Below are 25,657 nucleotides of genomic sequence, written 5' to 3'. Positions count from 1 at the left end.
CCTGATACCCCCCTTCTTGTCCCTACTTCCACTTCCAATCCACACCAAGTCTCCAAAACATATTTCAAATCCATCTACCTCTAGTCACCTCAACTGCTGCCTCTCTGGTCCATGCCCGCAACATGTCCAGAACAGTCACAAACTTTTTTGGTTATACGTTCGATCAATAACATTTTGGAGCATGCCCTCAATACATACTTATTAAATTATACACATGTATCATTGGTCTGGATATGTATAAGGTTCATTTCTAAATATGAATATAATTATAAGTCCCAATATTTCCTTCCCACACTCCGGTGAATGTGTCTCATATACCTCTGGGTGAGCCACTTTGGTGACAAATACCTAGGCCTTCTGAAAAGACCTCCTAAGTGGACTCCCACCTCAATGCCCATCCACTTGAGAATCCCTAAGCCCTGGGGTTCCTTGTGCTGAGAATGGAGCAGAAAAGCCTATCGTGTTAAATCGCACAGGCCAGATAACAAGGACATACCAGATGCCCCAGGACTATGCCATCCAGGCTCTAGGTTAAGGCCACCCTGAAGCTGTAATGAAATGTCTCTTTAAATCATTCTTCCATTTTAATTTGAACAAAACAAAACCTCACAATGAAGCAATATTTTGGAAATTTATCTTCAGATGTAAAGGGCAACAGAGTTATTTTGAGATATTTCCTGTTACCAAAACCTGTAACATTAAGATGGCATATAGAAATACAAATTAAACAATGAAGTTCCATCTTTACCTACATTACTGGCAGAGTAAAGAATACTGACAAAACAGTTTGAGCACTCTCCCACTGCCAGTGAGACCTGCTCTCTGACCAAGCATTTCATTCTGAAGGACTGACCACCCATCCCAGAATGTCAGGAAGGCTCTGTGCAGATGTCTTCTCTGCAGGATGGTCTGTGAGAGAAAAATGGAATATATTCACAATATTCATCAAGGGTTATTTTCTTTTTTTTTTTTTTTTTAATTAAATTTATTGGGGTGACAATTGTTAGTAAAATTACATAGATTTCAGGTGTACAATTCTGTATTACATCATCTATAAATCCCATTGTGTGTTCATCACCCAGAGTCAGTTCTCCTTCCATCACCATATATTCGATCCCCCTTACCCTCATCTCCCCCCCACCTCCCGCCCCCCTTACCCTCTGGCAACCACTAAACTATTGTCTGTGTCTATGAGTTTCTGTTTCTCATTTGTTTGTCTTGTTCTTTTGTTGTTTTTGTTTTATATACCACATATCAGTGAAATCACATGGTTCTCTGCTTTTTCTGTCTGACTTGTTTCACTCAGCATTACTCTCTCAAGATCCATCCATGTTGTCACAAATGTTCCTATATCATCTTTTCTTACTGCCGAATAGTATTCCATTGTGTATATATACCACAACTTCTTTATCCATTCATCTATCGAAGGACATTTTGGTTGTTTCCAAGGGTTACTTTTTCATAGCTTGATTCCATCCCTGATAACAGACAAATGTAGCAAATTTGCACGTTGCAAAAAGGCATTTAGAAATAAAAATCACCTCTAATTACATGATCCTAAACAAGCCACTGTTAGTTAATATACTAGTGTAATACGTCTTTATAAGCTCTATTCCATATTATCTATATCTTATAAAGTTAGGATCTGTGTTGGAGATGGCTAGCAGACCACCAAGTTTATACTCATTCCTTCCCAAGGGTAGAGCTAGTATTGGGAAGTGGCTGCCCAGTTGGGACAATATTTCCAGCCCAATGGGGAGCATTTGGGGCCATGTGAGTCAGCTGATGTGTGACTGGTCATTGGTACTGATTTGATAAAGCAACTTGTGTTTGCAAACTTGTTGCAACAATGTTGTTAACCATTTTTTATATCAGAGGGATTATTCATTATGAGTTTGTACCAACTGGACAAACAGTTAACCAAGTTTACTATGTGGAAGTGCTAAAAAGGCTGCGTTAGACGACCTGAACTTTTCGCCAACAATTCATGGCTCTTGGATCATGACAATGCTCACACAGCACTGTCTGTGAGGGAGTTTTTAGCCAATAAATAACTGTTTTGGAACACCCTCCCTACTCACTTGATCTGGCCCCATTGACTTCTTTCTTTACCCAAAGATAAAGGAAATATTGAAAGGAGACATTTTGATGACATTCAGGACATCAAGGGTAACAATAACAGCTCTGATGGCCATTCCAGAAAAGTTCCAAAATTGCTTTGAAGGGTCGACTAGGCACTGGTGTCGGTGCATATAGCTTTCCAAGGGGAGTACTTCGAAGGTGACTGCAGTGATATTCAGCAGTGAGATATGTAGCACTTTTTCTAGGATGAGTTTTTGAACTCAATTGTCCAACCTCGTATACTCTATCAACATACTTGTTTTTGCTTTTAGCTGACCAATATATTTTTTAAAGTTCCTATGTTTACATACTTCAAAAAATAAAATATAGTTTCACTGCCAATTTGTTTCCACACATCCTGTTCCTCTTGCCTAGGTAACCATTTTATTAGCTACTTACTTATCCTCCCAATCTTTCCTTATGCAAATACATGTACAGTTGTACCTCGGTTTTCGAATGTAATCCATTCTGGAAGAACGTTCAAGTTCTGAAACGTTCAAAAACAGCCGACAGCTAGGCCTCAGGATCTTGCATTCAGCAGAAGCGACGTGACATGTTCGACTTCCGAGGCATGTTCGAAAACCGAAGCATTTACTTCCAGATTTACAGCATTCGTAAACTGAAATGTTCATCAACGGAGACGTTCGAAAACCAAGGTACCCCTTTCTTTTATGGAAGTAGTACTGATTACTAGAAGATAAACTTCTGGCCTCATCCCCCAAAGGGGGGCCGGAGTAATGCCATCTTTTTAGCATCTTATATGGTTTTGTTCTTCCTAGTACAGGTCAGGACCACTCAGGTCCTGGATTTTCGGTGATGTAAGAGGTAGATGCACAAATGGTAGGAAGTTATACACTGAAGGAAACCAATACACTGCTTTTCTATGTTATCAACAGTACAAGCATGGAAAGTGGTATTTAAAAATTTTTCTCTTACCAGAGGGTAAGGGGGGTGGGGGATGGGAGATGAGGGTAAGGGGGATCAAATATATGGTGATGGAAGGAGAACTGACTCTGGGTGGGTGAACACACAATGGGATTTATAGATGATGTAATACAGAATTGTACACCTGAAAGCTATGTAATTTTACTAACAATTGTCACCCCAATAAATTAAAAATTTTTTTTTCTCATTCCTACTAAAAATAAGGCCATGTCAATGAATAAAGAAAATGTGGTATATACATGCAATGGAATATTATTCAATCTTAAAAAGGGAAGGAAATTCTGACACATTCTACAACATGAATGAACCTTACAGACATTATGCTAAGTGAAATAAGCCAGACACAAAAGTACAAATACTATATGATTCCACTTATATTAGGTACCTAGAATAGTTAAATTCAGAGACAGAAAGTGTAACAGTGGCTATCAGGTTCTGGAGGGTGTGGGTAGGGAGTTAATGTTTAACAAGTACAGAGTTTCAGTTTAGGAAGTTGAAAAAATTCTAGAGAAGGGTAGTAGTGATGGTTGTACAAGTGTGAATATGCTTAATAACAGTAAATTGTACACTTTAAAAAAGGTTAAATGGTAAATTTTGTTATGTGTATTTTACAAAAATAAAAAATACTTTTTAAAGGCTGTCTCATTTGGGAAATTACTGTAGCTCTCTTTTCATTTAGTTCACTCAAGAAGCATTCTTTTGTGTAGCTCTAAAGACATGAGTCTCTAAAAAACAAAGCACCCCTTACAACTAGAATAAGAAGCTACCTGCTCTTTAGTGTTATTTTTATAGCAAAGAAGTATCTGAGAAAAGTTCTGAAACCTATGACAATACATGTAAAAATACAAGTATTTAACATATACTGGCAATATAGATAATTTAATCTCTCAAAAAAAAAGTATAAAAACTGGGAAAACAAATTTAACATGTCAAATATGTATCTCCTATGAACTTCTTTTAAATTAACAGAAAAAGTAGATAGAAAAGAAAAGCTATATACCACTTTATTCTTGTATAATGCTGATATGATCTTGTTGAAATCTTAGTACAACTCTGTGAAGTAGGCAGAACAGATTACATGCCCATTGTACAGATATGGAAGCTAAGCTCATAGCTATTAAGTAACTCGCTCAAGGTAAAGTCTCAGTTAGGGATGAGCTCAAATCCTGGGCCTCTAAGTCTGCCCATTCATTCTATTCCACCAAATTCTCATTGGGAATGAATGAAACATTGCCAGAAATCCAGAAAAAAATTAGAGAACAAAAACTGGGAAAAAAAATTTTTTTTCAAAATGCTCACGTAAAAGCTCTATAATATTTATTTAGCTTTTTAAACAGCTTTATTGAGGTATAATTGACATTAACTGAACAGATTAAAGTGTATAATTTGGTAAGTTTAATGTTTGTAAAACCATCAAGATAGTGAACATAGCCATCACCCCAAAAGTTCCCTCTTGCCTGTTTAATTCCTCCCTCCTGACACCCACTGGTCCCCATTCTCCACCCCAAAGCAACCACAGATCTACTTTCTGTCACTACAGATTAGTTTGAATTTGTGAGTTTTATATAAAGGGAATTTCTTTTGTCTGGCTTCTTTCACTCAGTATAATTATTTTGAGATTCATTTGTTCATACATTGCTGCCTGTATCAATAGTTCATTCCTTTAAAACAACACTTTATTTTTTAGAGAGGTTTTAGTTTCACAGCAAAACTGAGCAGAAGGTATAGAGATTTATCATATACTTCTGCCCCACAACTTCTCCCAATATCAATATCCCACACCAAAGTGGTACATTTGTGTTGTTTCCAGTTTTTGTTTATTACAGATTAAACCTATTAACATTATTTTCTACATTGATTTCTGATTCAATCTTTATTACATATGCTTTTTTCTGCTTATTTTGGATTTAATTTGTTCTTTTTTTCTAGTTTCTTAATATGGAAGCTGAAGTCATTGACTGAAGACCTTTCTTCCTTTCCACTATAGGCATTTAATACTATAAATTCTCCAAAGGTGCTTTAGTAGGGGCATACACGTGTCTTTATTTTCATTCAGTTCGAACTACTTTCTAATTTCCTCTGATTTCTTCCTTGACCCATGGCTTATTCAGAAGTGTTTTTTCAGTTCTCAAATGCTTTGGGAACTTGCTATAATGGATTTCTAGTTTAATTCCTTATGATCAGAGAACAGACTTTGCATGACTTAAATTCTTTTAAGTTATTGCAATTTGTTTTATGGCCTAAAATATGGTTTATCTGGTAAATGTTCTACATGCGCTTAAGGAGAATATCTATCTCCTGTTGTTGGGGGGACTGTCAATCAAGTTAAGTTGGTGGATGGTGTTGGTCAAGTCCTTACTGATTTTCTGCCTCCTACGTCCATCAGTTATTGAAATCTCTTACTATTACTTGTGGATATGTCTATTTTCCTTGAAGTTCTATTTTTGCTTTACGTATTTTGAAGCTCTATCAGTTATCTATATAAATGCTTAGGACTGTTATGTCCTCTTAATTAACTTATCCCTCTGTCATTATGATGTGATCTTCTTTACCTCTGGTTATATCTTTGCTCCGAAATCTACTTTGTATGTACCTCTGGTTATACCTTTGCTCCAGCTATCTTTTGACTAGTGTTAGTATGGTATATATTTCTTTCCATTCTTTTACTTTTAATCTTTTTGTTTGTTTGTTTCAGATGTACAAAGCATCACTAATAGTTAGATATTTAAACCCCTCATTAAGTGATAACCACCCTTCAAACTACTATCCCTCTGACATCTTATATAGCTGTTACAATATCACAGACTGTCTTCCCTATGCTGTACTCCACATCCCATGAATATATATATATATATATATATATATATATATATATATATATATATATATATATGTAGTTGTAGTTGTAGTTGTAGTTATAGTTGACTTTCAGTATTATTCTATTTCAGCTCTTCAGATATATAATGCATTGGTCAGGCATCTACACAGTTTATGATGTGATCCCCTGATAAATCCAGTGTCCATCTGGTACCTTACATGATCTTTACAACATTGTTGATTATATTCCCTATACTGTATTAACTATCAATTTGTATTTCTTATTGCCTTCACCTTTTTCATCTTGCCCCCAACCCCACTCCCATCTATCACCCTGATAGATCTACTACCTATCTGGACCACACCTAGTTAATACAGTATTATTGACTATGTTCCTTATGCTATACCCTACATCCCCATGACTACTGTATAACAACCAATTTGTACGTCTTAATCCTTTCCTCTTTCCCCACCCTTAACCCCCTTCCCATCTTAAAGAAGTCCAGCTAAGATTCCTTGTAATACTGGTTGGGTGGTCATGAAATCCTTCACCGTTTTCTTGTCTGGGAAGCTCCTTATCTATCCTTCAATTCTAAATGAAAGCCTTGCTGGGTAGTGCACTCTTGGTTGTATGTCGTTGTTTTTCATCACTTGGAATATTTCCTGCCACTCCCTTCTTGCCTGCAAAGTTTCTGTTGAGAAATCAGCTGACAGTCTTATAGGGGCTCAGTTGTAGGTAACTAACTGCTTTTTTTTTTTTTTTTGCTGCTTTTAAGATTCTCTCTTTGTATTTAACCTTTGGCATTTTAATTATGATGTGTCTTGGTGTTGGCCTCTTTGGGTTTATCTTGTTTGGGACTCTCTGTGCTTTCTGGGCTCGTATGTCCATTTCCTTCACCAGGTTAGGAAAGTTTTCTGTCATTATTTCTTCAAATAGGTTTTCAATTCCTTGCACTTTCTCTTCTCCTTCTGGAACCCCTATAATGTGAATGTTGGTACGTTTGATATTGTCCCGGAGGCCCCTTAAACTCTCAATTTTTGGGGTTCTTTTTTTTTTTTTGCTGTTCTGGTTGGGTGTTTTCTGCTACTTTATCTTCTACATCGCTGGTTGGATCCTCTGCTTCATCTAATCTACTGTTGATTCCCTGTAATACATTCTTCGTTCCCATTATTGTATCCTTTATTTCTGACTGGTTCTTTTTTATGATTTCCAGCTCCATTTTTATGTTTCCTATCTCTCTGTTGACGTTCTCCCTGAGATCGTTGAGCATTCTTATAACCAGTGTCTGGAACTCTGTATCTGATAGATTGCTCATCTCCATTTCATTTAGTTCTTTTTCTGGAGCTTTGCTCTGTTCTTTTATTTGGGACATGTTTCTTTGTCTCCCCATTTTGGCTGCCTCCCTGTGTTTATTTCTATGTATTAGGTAGGGCTGCTATGTCTTCCTGTCTTATTAGAGTGGCCTTATGTAATAGGTGTGCTGTGACGTTCAGTGGTGCAGTCTTTCTGGTCACCTGAGTCACACATTCAAGGTGTGTCCCTTGTGTGGGTTGTGTGTGCCCGCCTCTTGTAGTTGAGCCTAGGTTGATAATTACACATCAATGTGAGGGACTGACCCTTAGGCTCACTGGTTGCGAGGACTGGCCTTGACTATAGTGGAAGAGTTGTTGTGCCTGGGCTGATCCTATGGAGCAGGATCTGCCCAGCAGGACTCTGGTGCCTGCCCAATCCACCCCTTGGGTGTGTCATACTTGGAGGGAGCTGGGTAATGCTCCAGCTCATTTAGAAGCTGGCCATTGGGGGCACCAGCCCCAGGACCACCTTGGAGGGGATCTGCTGTAGGTCTACTTCAGCCACAGCCTGTGCCTCACCCGGGGCCACCCAGTGGGAGCCAGAAAGAAATCCACAGATGGCTGAGGCCCGTGCTATGCTTGAAAGCACTGGGAGAGGCCAAGCCGCGAACCAAGGCCAGTTGTCACTAATGCTGGCTTAGGGCTGCTCAGCCAGAGGTATAGGACACACTGAAGCCAGATGCTGCTTGTTTGGGTTCCAAGAACCTTTGAGAGACCCTAGGAAAGTCTGCAGCTTGAGCCAAGGCAGGTGGTTGGCACGAAAAAGCCACTGAAGGTGCCCTGGGTGTACCTGAAAGTTGGGCGGGACCAGGTCTCAAATCACCAGGGCATGGCAAATTAACAGAGGAGACTCAGAAATGGCTGCCAGCTGTCACACACTGGGAAGGGGGAGGGCTCAACAAAGAAACAATGGCCTCTGCCAACTCCCCTGCCCAGGAGAAAGCCACCTCTCCAGGCCCCATCCCAAGCCAGAGAACTCAATTCCCTACCATTTGTCTCTGCTGCCTTTCCAGCTGCTGCCCCAGCACTTGAGTTCAAAGAGTGGTGGGTAAGTCCATTGGTGGGTAAGTCCGTGCATAGTCCCTTTAAGAGCAGTGCCTGTGAGCGCAGCCTACACAGTCTCACTCAGTCAGAATCTCTGCTGGTTTTCACAAATAAAAATCATGGGACTTCCCTCCTGGGCACTGGGACCCTGGGCTGGGGTGGGGTTAGGATCTCTTGTTCCTTTAGGGTATGGGGGGGTACCCCTACAGCTAAAATAGCCCTCTCGAACTTTAAAGGTCACACACAGGTGTGGGACCAGCCTGTTCCACGTTTCTGACCTTCCTATCAGTCTGGAGGTGGCTTCTTCTGCAAATCCTTAGTTAAAAGGCTTCAGTTCAGCTTGATTTTAGGTGATTCTCAATAATGGCTGTTTTATAGATTAGTTGAAATTTTGATGTGATTTGGAGAGAAGGTAAACACAGCGTTTACCTAATGCTCCATCTTGGTTGTTTCTCTCCAGACTCTCCCATACATGAAGGAGGAATATGATAAACAGTCCTGAGATTCACTGATGAATCCGTCCTACATTCAGCAGACATGTTAGTTCTGACCACATGCCAGGTTTAACACTGCACATAAGTCACAGTCCTTGCCATATGGGAGCATCGTCAAGGAAGCTTAACTGCTTTCTTTGCTGTTTCTTTGGGTTACAGAGATTCAAAAGTGAGATTCAAAGCTGAGTTGTTTGTAGAACTGCAGGCTGGTGACACCGTTGGGTATCTTTCTACCATATGACTGGTGTCTGGATCATACGAGTTGTTATATTCTTCCCCAAGGCCCAGCACAGATGCAACCAATGGAAAAGCGCCCAGGCTTTTTGTGAAATGAGGCTTATTTACTTATCCTAAACTGTCAGCCTGAGGGATAGGCATCTAATTACACACACATATATTTTAAATGCCTTTTTTTGGGGTAGGCATCATATATATAGTTGGCTATTGCTTTTTTTTACCCAATCTGATAATCTCTGCCTTTTAAATGGATGTTTAGACTGTCTTGTTATTTATTCCATCTTTGTTCCCCATTTCTTCATGTTCTGTCTTCCTTTGAATTAAGCATTTCTTAACATTCCATTTAATTGTTTTTGTTAGACTGCTATTAACTCTTTTTTTCCTGTTATTTTAGCGGTTGCTTTAATGTTTATACTATCCATCTTTACCATATTGTACATCCAAGTAAAATTATGTAATTTCACATATAAGAACTTTACAATAGTGCACTGCCATTTATTCCCTCCCAGGCTAAATGCATGTTTTCAGAAATTTTACATTTTTATATGGACTTTACAAAGCATTGTTATTATTTTTGCATAAACAATGTTCATTTAAAGAAATTATATTAATAAAACCAGCTTATATATTTTCTCACGTAGTCATTTCCAATGTTCTTTATTCATTTATGTAGATTCAGATTTTCATCTGGTACAATTTTTCTTCAACCTGAAGAACATCCTTTAATGTTTCTTACTGTACAGGTCTGCTAGTAATGAATTCTCTCAACTTTCACATGTCTGGGAACTTCTTATTGTGTCTTTGTGTTTCAAAGATATTTTCACCTGGTAAAGAATTCTAGGTAGACAGTTGTTTTTCATTTGTTTGTTTGTTTTTTCAGTGCTTTAAAGATGTTGCCCTATTGCCTTATTGCTTGCATTTTCTGACAAGAAATCTGCTATTGCCTGCATCTTTATTTCTCCATACGTCTTTTTTTCCTCTGGCTGCTGTTTAAGTTTTTTATCTTTATCACTGCATTTGAGCAATCTGATTATGATGTGCTTTGGTGTAGTTTTCTTCAGGTCTTTTTGTGTGGCCATTCACTGAATTCTTAGTGAGTTTATAGTTTTCATCAAGCTTAGAAAGTTTCTGGCCATTATTTCTTCTACTATTCTCGCTCTCTCTCTTGCTTCTTTATGGACTTGAATTACCCATATATTAGGCTGCCTGAAGTTGTTCCACAGCTCAGTGCTGCTTCCGAAAATTTTTTGGTTATTTTTTCTCTCTGTGTTGCATATTGGAAAATTGAATCTTTTCTTCTACAGTGTCTAATCTGCCATTAATGCTCTTCAATGTATCTTTTATATCACACATAGTAGTTTTCATCTTTAGAAATTTGATTTGGGTAATTTTCTTCTCTTCCGTGACTCTATTTAACTTTCTGAACATATGGAATACAGTTGTAATAATGCCTTTAATGTCCTTCTTTGCTAACTCTGACATCTGTGTCAGTTCTGAGTTGGTTTCCATTGAGTTATTATTCTCCACATGATAGGTCACATTTTTTTTGTCTCTTTGCATGCCTGGTGCTACAGACTGAATTGTGTGCCCTCCCGCTCCAAATTCATCAATGTTGAAGCCCTAACCCCCAGTACTTCAGAATGTGGTTATATTTGGAGACAGAGTCTTTAAAGAGGTAAATAAGGTAATGGTCATTAGGATGGGCCGTAATCCAATAAGACTTTGGAGAAAGACGCACAGAGGGAAGACCATTTAAAGACACAGGAAGAAGATGGCCATCTACAAGCCAAGGTGAGTGGCTCCCGAAGAAACCAATGCTGCCAACACCTTTATCTCAGACTTCTAGCCACCAAAATTGTAAAACAATTAATTTCTATTATTTCAGCCACTCAGTCTGGTACTTTGTTATGGCAGCCTGAGCAAACTAATATATCTGGTAATCACTGATTTGACACCAAACATTATGAATTTTACTTTGTTCGGTGCTAGATATTTTTATATTTCTGTAAATATTATTGAATCTTATTCTAGGATACACTTAAGATGCTTGGAAACAGTTTGGTTCTTCTGGGTCTTGTTAGGTGGGTCTAGGACAGTGCTCAGTCTAGTGTCCTTTACTGAAGCATGATGTTCCTGAGTGTTCTACCCAATGTCCTGGGAATTACGGTCTTGTTAGAGGGAACTGGAACTATTCCATCTAAACCTCCCAGGAAGTTTTTCCCCCAGCTTCAGATAGTTTCCTCACAGATAGTGCTGAGCAGTACTCTACTGAATACACCAGATGGCCCCTCTGCAGATGTCTCTGGGCCCATCTCCTCTCTGGTCCTCTGTCCTATAAACCATAAGCACGTAGGTCTCCCTAGACTCTCAGCTCCTTATCTACAATGCAGGGAGTGGACCAAGCTCCACATCAATTTTCCCCTTCCTGTGCTGCATCAGGGAAACTCTCTACTGGAAGTAAGCTGAGGTCATTGCAGGGCTCACCTATCTGTCACCGCCCAGAAATTACTATCTCTCATTATTATCTCTCAGTGCCCAGTGTTTTGAAAAACTTTTGTTTCACGCATTCTGTCTGATTTTTCCTGTTGTTTTATTTCAGGGTAAGGTAAATTCAGTCCCTGTTATTCCATCTTGGCCAGAAGTGGAAATTCTGTACTTCTTTTAAAATGTGTCTATATCTGGAGTCGGCTTTAGCTCAAGTGGTTATTTGCCATAGCAGACTACTAAAATGTATCTATACCATGTTTCCCGAAAATAAGACCAACAGCTCTAATGCTTTAAGTAGACAATCAGCTCTAATTTTTGGAGCAAAAATTAATGTAAGACCCAGTATTATATTATATTAGATTAGATTAGATCCGGTCTTACATTATATTAAGACTGGGTATTCTATTCTATTCTATTCTATTCTATTCTATTCTATTCTATTCTATTCTAATTCTATTCTATTCTAATTCTATTCTATTCTAATTCTATCTATTCTATTCCTATTCCTATTCCTATTCCTATTCCTATTCCTATTCCTATTCCTATTCCTATTCCATTCCATTCTATTCTATTCTATTCTAGACCTGGTCTTACATTAAAATAAGACTGCCCGGCTAGGTCTTATTTTCGGGGAAATATGGTACCTGGTTTTTACCAATTCCTCCCTTATTGTAACCATCAAATTATTAAGGAAAAGTGTCTGGTTTTATTCCATTATATTAATAGATATATTCCATAATGTATATTTTATAACATACTTTAGCTTCCATTATAGTATCTCATTATATTCATTCAGAAGGAACAAAAGAGTAAAGCCAAAATTCATTCCCCAAAACTAAAAGTTGGGTTATATTCTTCTTAGGTTATTGGTAGAAACCTTAAGAACAATCTTCAAAATCTTATTTGAGCAGTCAGTATTGGGAGTAATTTCACTCAACAGAATTGAAAACCTTAAGGTATTAATAAAATACATATGAACAATCCATAAATGTCTCTGTTCCCAGAGGGAAAACAAAACAAAAAAATATTGGGGATGTGAACATAGTTGAACAGCTGGGTATCCTGGCAAAGACAAGAATGTTTTACCACTATAGTACAGCTCATTTTCAAGCGTTTTATACACAACTGCATTACCTACCGTTAAAAAAATAAAAATTCGGCTTGGTAAATTTTGAAGATCTTATTGGTTTTATTCAGCAATTCATGAATCGGGCAGCATCCAATCTAGAAGATAAGAGCTCCGAGAAGCTGTACAAAATAAGAGATTTAACAGGCAGAGGGAGCAAGAACAAGGAAGCTGTGTTACGCAAAAAGGCTGACTGGTTGTTGCAAGGTCACGTTCCTTCAGGGGATGCCAGGGGTGTGTCGGGCAGATTACCTCACTAGTGCTGATTATAGGATTCCTGATTGACTGGTTTAAGATTCCATTTCTGGGAGAGCCCAAACTGTAATTCTCGGTTTGGTGACGCAGGGCCATTTTGGGCTTATTGTCTTGTTCTAACACTACTTTGCTTTACTTTTATTCATAGCACTTTATTACTCCTTGAAATTTTACTGTGTATTTACCAACCACTTTTTTGCTGTCTCTCTCCTTCATGAGAATGTAAGCTCCATAGGCTGGAACTTGTCCAACTCTTGTGCAATGTTTTATTCACATCGTCTAGCACATAGTAGGCTCTCAACTAGTATTTGCTAGAGGAATGAAAGAAGAAACAAACATGTAAGCAATGTCCTTGATATATGCCACAATGTAAATAATAATTATCCAGAGGCAGTCCATCTCCTCAATTATCTTCACTGTTTTAAATTTTTATTAAGAAATCTTTTTTTACTTTTGTAATGAGAAAAAAATTAAAATGAGAAAGGAACAGAGGGAGCCAGAGAGAGTGCTTCAGAGGCTACCTTTCACTATGGCAATTGTTATCCCCCAGAGTGGCCTCAGAACTGGAGATCCCTGCCTGGATCCCTGCAGAAACTCCCTGGAGCTTTCTCTTGAAGCCCTGGGCTGTACTGGCAGGCCTACAGTGTTGGCCTATACTGGTGGAACAATCCCTTCCTTCTGGAACCCTAAGCCAAATATCAAATATCCTAGAGTGGCAGTCTTCTTATTTTCCTTCCTGTTGGCTGTACCATGACATGCCTTGTCAAAGTGTTCTGTGTCCCCAAACTATGAGAATTTTTCTTATAGCTCCAGACACCTCAGTACTCCAGGGATGCACTGACAGGATGGCTACATCCTGTTAACGAAGTGAGAGCCTAAAATATGAGATACTCTGAAGATAAATCAACACACACAAAAAAGTCAGAGCAACAAAGGATAAATGTGAGCTCAGATCAACCATCTCCAGCCATCCTGCATTTTGCCTCTACTATAGACATGAAAACATTTGAGCATTAAGAACTGATGGCTGCTATGCATAAAAATGGATAGACAATGTCTTGTCTATTGTCTTCTTTTATCTTTACATTCCCAGAGCCTAGCATGGCCTCTGTTGGAACAACAATTACTTACTGAATAAAATAACCTATGGGCACCCAGCACTGGCATGGCCACTTTCAGGTGAACAACACGATATTCCAGGACTAGAATGGCACAAGTCAGGATGAAAGAGTAGGGAATCTTTGTTGTACACACTATTAGGAGAAGAAAACAGATGAAGTCATATATCTCTTTTAGGGCTCTGAACTACAGCATCAAAACGAACTGCTTCATCCCTGAACATTCTTCCCTTCTATGAATAATTCAGTCAATATATCTAAATCTTATGTGGCGATTCCACAAGTCTAATAAGAACTGAAAACAAGATGCTCAGGGCAACTTCTTTCCAGCTTCAAAGATAAACCCTAAATTCTAGCATTCTTGAGATGCACTTGTATTCCTTCACTGGCATCCCTTCTCTGCCTTCATCTCGACCAAATGGAGAGCCTTAATTTTCCAAAACTCCTCACACTGATAGCCATCTACCCTCTCCTCTTTTCACCTTTCAGGTCATTTCCATACCTGATAAACATATCACACCTGATTAAGACAACTGAAGTCCACAAATACCACCTCGAGACAAATTCTATTTAGAAACTTATCTATTTGTGTATTAGCAAAACCTGAGTAAGAATTCTGCCTAGGTCCCACAGAACTCACTCTGTCTTGATCTTAGTTCAGGTTGATCTTTTCCCCACCTCTACCTTAAACCCAGCTCTAACCCCCTCTTTGCTAGAATGTGTGCAGGGACCTCATGGAGCTACTGCCTTCCTACTCCAGAACAAGGCAGCACTGTGCAAAACATCCACAGATTCTCAGGTACACAGCAAGTCATGGCTGAAATGACTTCCTGTGGGAAGCATTTTTGTCATCCATTTTTGAAACATCACGTCAGAAAGAAGAGTCCCTGCTAAGCAGGCAACCTTGCTCGTACTTCACAGAGAAAATAGTAGTACCCAGAAAAGAACTTCCAATGCTCCCCCAACGAATCTTTGAATCTCCACAGCACCCTTGGCCTGCCTTCCTATCTGGGGACCTTCCACTTGGCCTTGGGGCACTGGATCCCAGAGAAAGCACGTCCACAGTGCCCATAGAGCCAGCCTTTCCTGTACTGGACTGTCCCTATGAGCACACCAACGTCTCTAGCAGCACTAGTCAGAAACCTCCTCCCACTCCAGCTACCCTCCTCATTTCTGTGCCTTTTTATGGCAAAACTCCTTGAAAAAGCTTTACTTTTCTCTGCCTCACCCTTAAACTACTCCATCAGGCTCTTGCTCCTACCACTCCACTTGTCAACCAAAGATCTCCACGTCACCAAGTCCAATGGTAGATCTTCTTTCCTCTGCAACAGGCGTTATTCAAATGGTTGCCTCCTAGCTCTTTTTCTAACTCACTTCCTCCAGGTCTCCTTGGCTTGAGTCTCCTCTTCTCCCATCCCTTAATCATGCAGGGCTCAGGGCCCAGCCTGTGACCCCCGTCATGACTCTGAATACCATCTACGGGCTAACAGTCAGATGTTGCCCTAACTTTCCCCTGAACTCCAACTCCTCCTACCTACTTCACTTGCGTGTTTAACAAGCACCTCATTATACACAAACAAAACTCATTACCCCCCAAAGCACGGTCTTCCCACAATTGCCCCATCTCAGCACATGGTACCTCCATTCTCCCAGTTGCTCAGAGAACTGATGAATCCCAAGTCTCCTCACTCTTTCTTTTTCTTTTTTTAATTAAGGTTTATTGGGGTGACAATTGTTAGTAAAGAGGGGAGGGGAGTGGTAGATGAGAGTAAAAGGGATCAAATATATGGTGATGGAAAGAGAATTGACTCTGGGAGAATTGACATACAATGTGATATATAGATGGTGTAATACAGAACTGTACACCTGAAACCTATGTAACTTTACTAACAATTGTCACTCCTCACTCTTTCATACTAATCCATCAGCAAATCCTACTGACACCTACTTCAAAGCAGATGTAGAATGCAACTTTTCACCTCCACAGCTAACCCAGGCCTAAGCCCCCATCATCTGTTGCCTAGGTGACTCCTAACTGGTTCATTTGCTCCAACTGCCTCTCTAGTCTGTCCTCATCAGAGCAGTCAGTGACATGGTAATGACATACAACATATTAAGGAAATCCTCTGCTCTAAAGCAGCCAGTGGCTTCCATTCAAATGTCCCTTTATCAGGGAGGTATCCTGCCACTCAAATTGTGCACACACCTCAGCTGCTCTTTAATGGCTCTACTCTTCTCCTCAGGGACCTGAGCACCTGTGTACTTATTTGTCATCTGTCTCCCCACCAGAATGTAAAGTCCACAAGAAATGACCTGCACCCACCGCTACAGCTTCAGCATTTAGAAGAGCATAACAAGTACTCAAACTCTGCTAAATGAACAGGTGAAAAAAAGTGTTGAATAACCAAACAGTATTGTTTAAAATGTTCTAATACCAACAGATATGTTAATTTATCATGATGACAACTATAGGCATGAAAACCGGCTGAGAAGACATACTATTAACAGTTTGGGGGCAAAAACAGAAAGAAGGGTAAATGCTTCTTGACGTAAGTTAACAAAGCTTTCTCAATACTTCCAACTAATGATATCAGTAATAATCATGGAGTAACTATTATAGAAGATGCCATTGATTGAGTGCTCACTGTGTGCCCGACTCTTTCAGACATCCAAGCCTTACCCCAATACTACAGGGAAGATATTTTTACCCCCACATCGCAGAGGAAGTAACAAACTCAGAAAGTTAAGCAACCCATCCCAAGCCACAGAATTTGAAAACACTCAGTTAGGGTTGTTATCTATGCAAGCTTTCCTCTAAAATACCAAATGACACTACAATGGGCGCCAAGCCTAAATAATGGGTCTTACTGCTAAACGGACATCTTAGTCAAGGCTTCCTAGCTATTGTTCTTCTCCGTGTTGGCATCCCCTGTCCTCAATGCCACTCCACACTTCAGTTCAGGATGAGACAAATGACTTACCTATTACCCATGCTGAAAAGAGCTCTCTGGCAAAGCATAAATCCACTGACACTCGAGTTCTGTAGGCATCATCTTTGGGTGAAGAGCATTCACTTAACTTGTCAGTTTTCAAGACCAAATTACAGTAAAATTTTTCCTATAGATTTCATTTTGGAAAGAAACATGCTCCAATGGGAGAAGTAGGAGGATCATGAGTCTGGAACAGCATCTTCATCACTGTCAGCATAACCCTGAGATGATGACCTATCTTCCATAAGTCTTTCCAAGGCTATCTCCATGATAGTGTCTTCAGGAGCTTTGAACCTACCCAAAAATATCTCCCACATTTGAGTGGTGTCTGCCCAAAGTTACTGTAGAAGATGGACACTCCCTTGAGAAAGGAGAGTACACATTGGCTGAAAGTAACTGGGAAACAAGCAGAAATACAGGACATGAAAGATGGAGATGCCAACAAAGACCCAAGTCCCAGGGTCTTGGGTCTAGGATTGGAATGTGGCCTTGGTAAGATAAACCACAATTGGGAAGAGACTGACTAGTCAGGGGCCCTGACTGAAACTCCATAACAAAGCCTGCCCCCTTGCTTGTCACAGTCCAGGCACAGACTGTACTCTGGGGGAGTAGAAGAGGAATGGGAAAAAAGCAGACTTTAACTACAAAAGCTAGCTCAGAACATGCTCTCATCTTCTCAATGTATAAAGAAGAATAAAGAAATACCATGCAGAGGTTTAGAGGGTGAGCTTAATATTCACCCTCAGGAAGGCTGCTGTTAAAGAAGACAGACGTTAACCTCACCCACCCACCTTTCTGGGTTATGGAGAAGCCATTAGCAGCCCTACAGGAAGTCCTTTCCTTTGGGTTAAGGAGGAAGTAGGGTGATGCCTCAGTTCTGTACATACATGTGGGGGTCATTAGCTATGACATTCCCCATGCAGCCCACTGATCTCAGTCATCCAGCAGATCTGCCTTTAGAGCTGGAAGTGTAGGTATAAAGACTAGTTGCCTGAAACACACAGACCTGTACATCTTATTACTGCCTTTGTGGGGTTCAATTTAGACCACTTATGCCTTTAATGCATATTCCCAAGAACTCCAGGGATACTGAAAAGAACATGAAAGACCCACAAATCCCCTCATTTGCCAAGCTCCTGCTTGTACCAGAGAATGTGCAAAGCAAATCTAATATCTAGGTCCTCCCCTTGTGGAGTACAGAGTTGATGTATGAGTGAGATAAACATTTACCTTTATAAATAACCCTTTAGTCCAGAAATTAAAAAAACAAAACAAAACACCTGGGTGTTTTTGACCTCCAATGTTGTTTTCACCTGAATTAGTTGACAATATTTAAAAAGTTAGAGATCTCTCTCTCTCTCTCACACACACACACACACACACACACACACACACACACACGCACACACAGCTACTCTTCTGGAGAGACTGGAAGATCTGGCCACTCTGGCCCCACATTCCTGCAAGGCAACAACAAGAGAGAGTGCAGTAGCTGCTGCCTCCTTCAGACAGAACATGTTCTCACCACTTCTCTGCAGCCCTAAGAATCATCCTGGTCTCCAGAATTAATAAATAAATAAAATATTCTGTTTGGAAAAAAACCTTTTTCTTTGAAAAAAATCCACTTCAGTGCATGTGTAGGTATTAGATATATCATTAACTAACCTAAATCAAGAAAAAAAGCGGGGGGGAAAACTATACACAAAATAGGAAACAAAACTAGAGAAATAGCCCAAGGTACAGAGGAAGACACTGGATATAACGAATGATTTTCTATGAGCATATAAACCACCAAAACTAAATCCAGAAAGAGATAACAAATGTAAGAAACTATAATAGTTATTAAAGTGCTATCTTCTAAAAAACAAAACAAAAACAAGCTCAGTTTTATAAAGGAATTCTAACAAAACTTAAAAAGCAGATCATTTCAAAAGTATTTAAACTGGCCAAAGAAGAGAAAGCGAAAGCTTTTAATAAAGTTATAGAAAACACTAAAACAACTTGATAGAGATGGCATTAAAAAATGAAAATCACAGACTAGTCCCACAAATAATGGTATTAAATTACCAAGTAAACAATTAATAACTAGAACCTGACTACACAATAACAGTTATCACTGATGTTTCAATAATGATGATTTAGTAATATAAAGTCTACTACTATAACTGAGTGAAGGGAGAAAAATCTATGTGATCATTTCACAGATGGTAAAATAACATTTGATAAAATTCAACAACCATTTTTGATTAAAAACAAAACAGCAGCAACATACTCCTTAGTAAAATAACCAGTGTGGCAAAAACACTAAAAGCATTCTCATTAAAGTGAGGAACAAGATAACGGTATCTAGTATCATCTCTATTATTTAACCTTGTTCTGAAAATACAATGCAGTCAGAAAAGAGAAAGAAACAAGAGACATATAAATTAGAAAACAAGGGACAAAATTCTTATTGTTTGCAGTCGACATGATAATATACCTGAAAAATCCAAGAGAACCAACTGCAAAATCTCCTAGACCCTAAGATTATGTAAATTGCTAATTATAAAATTATTAAATACAACAACTGACAAGAAAATGTAATATAAGAATCCTATTTTAAGTCACAACAAAAAAGATAAAACTAAGAATAAACTTAAGAAATGCACAGGATTTTAAAACAAAGCAACTTAAAAAGGACATTTCTGAGGAAATTGGAAAGACATACGTAGATTGGATGTTAGATATTAATTACAGATAATAGTTAATTTTGATAAATATGATAATAGCATTGGTGTTATATATATTTCAAGAAGTCCTTCCTTGTTCAAGACATATTGTGAAATATTTATGGATGAAATAATTTATTTTAAAATAGCCACCCTGCAAAAAATGGAGGAGAGGAGGGATAGGTGATTCAAAATTGGCAAAACATGGAAAAGGCTTGAAAGAGTGATGAATACATGGAGATTCATCATATCATCTCTATTTTTGTATATTTGAACATGTACACAATAGAGAGTTAAAAAAAAATGTGCAGGAGGACCCAAACAAAGGAGGGTCATGACAGAAATAAATAATCCCAAAGGTATATTGTAGGCTTATTAAAGCACACAAAAATTGCCACCTCACAGTTAAGAAATGTAAATTAAAGCTACAAATCAGATGTCATTTTCATCAATCAAATAGAAAAGATCAAAATATCCAGTACTATTCAATATTGGGGGAGGCAGCTGACACTGCTCGAGGGAATAAAAATTACCACCACTTCTTTGGAGGGCACTTTGGCATTATCTTTCAAAGTTATAAACACACACCCTTTGCCCAGTAATTCCACTTCTAGGAACTTATCCTAGATAGTCATTCAACAAGTATTTTCTCCTACCTACCATGTGCGGGCACTGGAGATTAGAGGTGGAGAAAATAATGTCCCTACTCTCATGGGGCTTCGATTCTTGTAGAGGACGAGGCAACCAATAAAGTAAGTCAAGCATGCAGGAAATTACAAGGTCAGGTAAGGGATAAGTGCAATAAAGAAAAAGTAAACAGAATAAAGGGGTTGGGGGTGGCATGAATGCTATTTCGGATGTGCTGGTCTGGGAAGGCGATCTGAATAAAGGAGAATGAATGTCCAGGAAAGGGTTACTGGCAATAGGGAAGGAAGCCAATGTGTAACACACAAATTTGGCCTTTCTGCCCTCTGCTTTTCTTTTGATTGCCCTAACAGTCTTTTATTTATCCAAAGAATATGAGTACCACTTGAATGTCTCTTTGTCCCCCATACAAAAATAAAAATAATCAGATCCTTATAATGCAGTATCTTTCTAGGAAGGTGTCAGGCCAGCATTGTTCCTCCAAACATTACTGGGCATCACAATTTTGTATCTTTAAAGGAAGAATTTCCCAACACAGCTAAGTATTATGCCAAGGCTGTTAATAAAAGTGCATTAAAGCTAATCATGACTTTTTAATGCAGATAAAACTTTCCACAGAAGAGAGAACACATTAGTTTCAGAAAAGATGTTGACCAGTTGCTGGATAATTTTATACAAGAACAAAAATACTGTCTGTCCCTCCCCTTCTGGGAGCATTGTGGGAACCAATGTTTAGAGGAGTGCATAGTTTAACTTCATGATCTTTTAAGAAATGAAGCTGAAATTTTTAAGGAACTATTTGGATATTCTTATTTATCCAAATATTCATATTTTAAATTTAACGATCTTTTAGGCAATGAAGTTAGTATTTTTAGGGGCTGTCTGGATATTTTACCCTGAAGCAACCAGTGTCAATTAAGGGCATTCCAGTTGACCCTAAAGGAAATGACTGTTACAACACCTGAGAACACACTAACTTCCCACACCATGAAGTATCAGGAATTCAAAATTGCCATGAATGAAATGATATGGTCTAAAACAGCTAGATAATTAAGAAACAAGCTTATGGGGAGAGAAATTTGCCAGCGTGAAATATACTATCTCAATTTTGAAATCAGCTTTAATAAACGGATTCACCGACGCAAAGGGAGAACATAACCAAATGATTTCCTGACATTATGGAAATTGCCAAGTAGACAACTCGTGTGGGCAAATTTCAAGCACCAGAAGCCACCTGCACAGCGAACGACAGGTTTTCCACAAACAGCTGAGGATGCGGTGCAGCCTTCCTTTCCCTGGGACACGGCAGCCCATTTAACCTTCCCCAAAGGTCTGGCAGTTCTTAGCAGAGAATGCCACTTATGACAACCAGTTAACCCAGAAGAATTAGCGAAGTGAGAAGTGGAAAACAGGTCAACTTCCGCACACGCCAATCTAGTGAGAGGGGCGCTGGTTTTGAGTCCAACGCGGGAGGAGAATATCCACACGGAGCCAGAGCTCTCAGGGTCTGGCGCCTGCCCTTCCGCGTCCCACCTCCCTAGGGATTTCCCCTCCCAAGGATTTCCCCACCCCACACCCCACTCTCCTACACGGAGTCGTGATTTCCCCGCCGCTCCATATCCCTGGGAGAGACGCTCATCCAGCCCATTGCTGAAGGGATCCCACTTGCTCACCTGGGGAAAGGTAGGGGTGCGGGGCTGGGTTCGGAGTGCTGGGTGGGGGGCTGGGGACAGAATAAGACACCGGGGAAGTAGGCAACCGCTCTCCTGCGGGCAGGCAGGTACATGGGGAAGGGATGCGGGAGTTGACAGGAGAACGGAGGGCGTCCGGAGAAGGTCGGAAGAGTACACCGAAGGGATGGAGGGTAGGTGTGGGGCGCCCCTGTACAGGTAATTTCCGGAGGGAGAGTTGGGGGGCTGGCGTGCGGGCCGCACCTGTGGGCCAGGTAAGAGGGCACGGCCCCCGCACCGCGCCTCACCTCACCTGCCTAGCGCCCGCTTCATGCCCGCGTCAGCGGCGGAGCGCGGCTCGGCCGACCCCTTGCCCGCCAGGCACAGGTTCCGCTTCAAGCGGCAGTCGGCGTCCAGCACTGAGGAGGACGAGCCCGAGACGACGCAGCACTCATGCTCCAAGGCGACGGGCTCGGTCCGCTTCCTCATCCCGCGGCCGACACGTTCGGCTGCCAGCAGCGCCCGCTCGCCTTGTCCGGGCTGTCCTCGCCGCAGTCGCCGCCGCCGAGAGGAGACGCCGCCGCCTGGAGGCCACCGCCCCTCACATCCCAGCCCCAGGCCGCGGCAGCAGGCTACGGACCCGCGCCAGGGCGGGTCGGCCGCACCGGCCAATCAGCGCCGGGCTCCCACCGGCCCCGGCCCCGGCCCGCCTCCTCCTTGGCTCTGCAGGGAGCGCGCCCAGCATCCCCGGCGCGACCCGTAGCCATCTTGGAGAAGGGCGAATGTAATCTCAGCGCGCGTCATGGTCAGGGCAGGGCTAAGCGGAAGAGTCTCGCTGAGCTGGGAGGAGGGCTCCGTCCAAAGGGCTGGGGGACCCCTCCGTCTGAGTTCTCGGCGTCGTGCCCCAGATCATTGGCCTGAATGTACAACCAAGAGATTTGCTTACTATTCCAAAGTAACTTTTGAAATTTCAACATTTGTGTCCGTGATCGCTATTGGCAACTTACAGTTTAAGATCAATTAGAAATGCCTTTAGAAATTCAATAGCTTCTTGTATTCGCTTTGTAATGATACTTAGAAATTGCAAAACAGTTTCATTGATCATATTACTAAATATCACAAGCACCATTCATATTTGCCCAAATACACTTTTTTTTGAGATTAAAAAAATTATTAGTTTCAGGGGTACAAAACAACGTAACAGGTAGACATTTATACCCCTCACACAGTGGTAACCCCCCGCCCAATGTACTACCCCTCTGACATCGTATATAGCTGTTACAGTTCCACTGACTCTATTCCTTATACTGTATTCAACATCTTGTGAAAAAAAATAAAATAAAATTATAGCTGACATTATTGTTTAGCTTCAGGTGTACACACTGCAGTGGTCAGGCACCTACACCATCCATGAAGTGGTCTCCCTAATGACAAGTGTCCATCAAATCCCAACAAATCTTTACAACATTATGCCCAAATACACTTTTAAAATTTAAGTGGTGAATTCCTTAAAGTGATGTAGTAACACATACTAAAGATTGGGAATCCAGCAACTAAACTAAAAAAATTTTTACTCTAACACTCACTGAATGCTTTTTAATAGAAAAACAAAAAAGCTAGGAAAGGAGGGCTAGAGAGAAGAGACTAAGGGGTATTGTGTCTCTCTTGCTGGTACCAGGCCTAGCCTACACGATCTTCAACTCTTGGTCCACACTCACTTTCTGAGTGGTCTTATCTAGGCTTTAAATACCACCCCACGTTGGTGACACCTACATTTGTATCTTTAGTCCACACCTCTTCCTTGAACCCTAGGCTGCTCTATCTGATGATCTATTCATCCACTCTGATAGCCTACAGTCACCTAAAATTCTGTTCAAAGCTGAGCTCCCAAGTCTTCTCCCACCTCCAGCTCCATCTATAACCTTTCCCACCTCAGGTAGTAATGATAAGTCCATTCTTGAAGTTCCTTAGGTCAAACCCTGGTGTCATCCTTGATTCCTCCTTTCTTATGCCACAGCAGGTCTCCTTTCAAAATCTATCCAGGATCCAACCACTTCTTACCACTTGGGCCAAGCTGCCATCATCTCTCACTTGGATTATTTTTCCTGCCTCCACCTTTGCCTCACTTCTGTCTGCTTAACTCAGATGCCACAAAGGTCTGTTTAAAAAACTAGTCCAATCCTGTCACTTGTATGCTGAAAACACTTCAATGGCTCCCCATATCACTGAAAATAAAACCAAAAGCTTATGAAAGGGCCTCTAGCCTTCGATCTGTTCTCAGCCACTAGCCTCTCCCTCGCTCACCCTGCTCCAGGGTCACTACCTCCTTGCTGAAACAGAGGTACCCAGGAGGAATGTGAGTGGCATGTGTGCCAGCCACCACACACCCCTCCTCAGGGCCTTTCCATTGCATTCTTGCTGCCTAGAAATCTCTGCCCTCCCTATGGCCCCATATCCGTATGGCTTACTCCCTCCTCACTTTAGGTCTGTGCCTTCTCTGCACACTAACTCAAAACCCTCAGGCCCTCTCACTATCATTCTGATCACCTTCCTTGGCTTATTCTTAGTGCTTTCCACGAACATATTTATCATTAATATATCTGTATCTGTGGTTTGCTGTTCTTCCACACTAGAACATAGACTGAGAGCAAGGACTTTGTTCACTGCTTTATCTTCAGTGTTTAGAACAATGCCTAGTATATTACATAGTAGACACTTAATAAATATTAGCTAAAGAAATAATAAATCATCACAACCCCTCAGAAGTGGGTACTTTTGTTCCCACTGTACATGTAATGAATTGAATCTCAGATCTGGGGTTTGAAATTAAAATGGTTTATGGCAAAGGAAGGCTGTGGATGCTGGTGATTTTTTGATCACAGTCCTGTAGCATGGTCCACTACAGAATTGTGTATTTAATAAAAACACTTAGCTAAATTATCCCTTACTGTAGAGATGAAAAATGTCAATGTAAAAGATGTCCAAACCTGTAGAGAAGTTTAATGAGTTTATTTTGAGTCAAACTGACAATTGCCAGGAAGCAAAATCTCAATGGATTAAGCAAATGCTCTGGAGAATGGCAGTTTTACAGCTTATTTTATACAGTAGAATCAAAGGAGGAGATGTAAAGAGGGTTACATGAAATCCATTAGTGATAGATTAAGGAGGTGGGAGAAAAAATGAAATCTCTGGGATTGGATAAAAAGTAAAACTGAGAGACACATATTTCTTTTACATTGGTGGGCATAGGATAGTTAACAATTAACATTTGACAGCTAACAATTAACATTTGACAGCACATAGAGATGGTATTCAGGGAACAGGATAGCAATGAGGGGTTCTGTAGTCTCCTACTCTGGTGCTGTGGGTTGTGCCTTGAGGGGTCCAGAAAAAAGGGATTAATCTGACATGTTATCTTAGATGCAAAAAGAATATGTTATCTTAGATGCAAAAAGACAGTACACAGGCTCACTTAAGGTAAAGATTGAGCTTTGTCAAGGAAGCTACAGGCCAAGGATGTGACTATGGCCATAGCCCACTTTTAGTTACGATTTTTTATGTTCAGATCATCCTATGTGGTTAATTTCGGTCTGCAAATTTGTAGGGCCTGCCATATTGGCCTCCCCTGAACTTGTCAGGTTTAATAT

General features: G+C 40.4%; 1 protein-coding gene across 2 annotated transcripts in view; it reads right to left on the bottom strand.

Moving 5' to 3' along the window:
• ABHD12 (abhydrolase domain containing 12, lysophospholipase) overlaps positions 1-22,796 on the bottom strand; it is a 73,171-nt gene extending 50,375 nt beyond the window's left edge. The window contains exon 1 of one of the 2 annotated variants that reach the window (XM_019719269.2): positions 22,324-22,796. In XM_019719269.2, the coding sequence (XP_019574828.1) occupies positions 22,324-22,499 (176 nt within the window). In that variant the 5' untranslated portion in view covers positions 22,500-22,796. The remainder of the gene's footprint in view (positions 1-22,323) is intronic. The other variant, XM_074318286.1, reaches the window with a different exon arrangement.
• Positions 22,797-25,657: the final 2,861 nt, after the last annotated feature.

This window comes from Rhinolophus sinicus, linkage group LG13 (assembly GCF_036562045.2).
Source record: "Rhinolophus sinicus isolate RSC01 linkage group LG13, ASM3656204v1, whole genome shotgun sequence".
Lineage (NCBI taxonomy): Eukaryota > Metazoa > Chordata > Mammalia > Chiroptera > Rhinolophidae > Rhinolophus > Rhinolophus sinicus.
The sequence above is the reverse complement of the archived record's forward strand: the minus strand, read 5'-3'. Positions and strand labels throughout refer to the sequence as shown.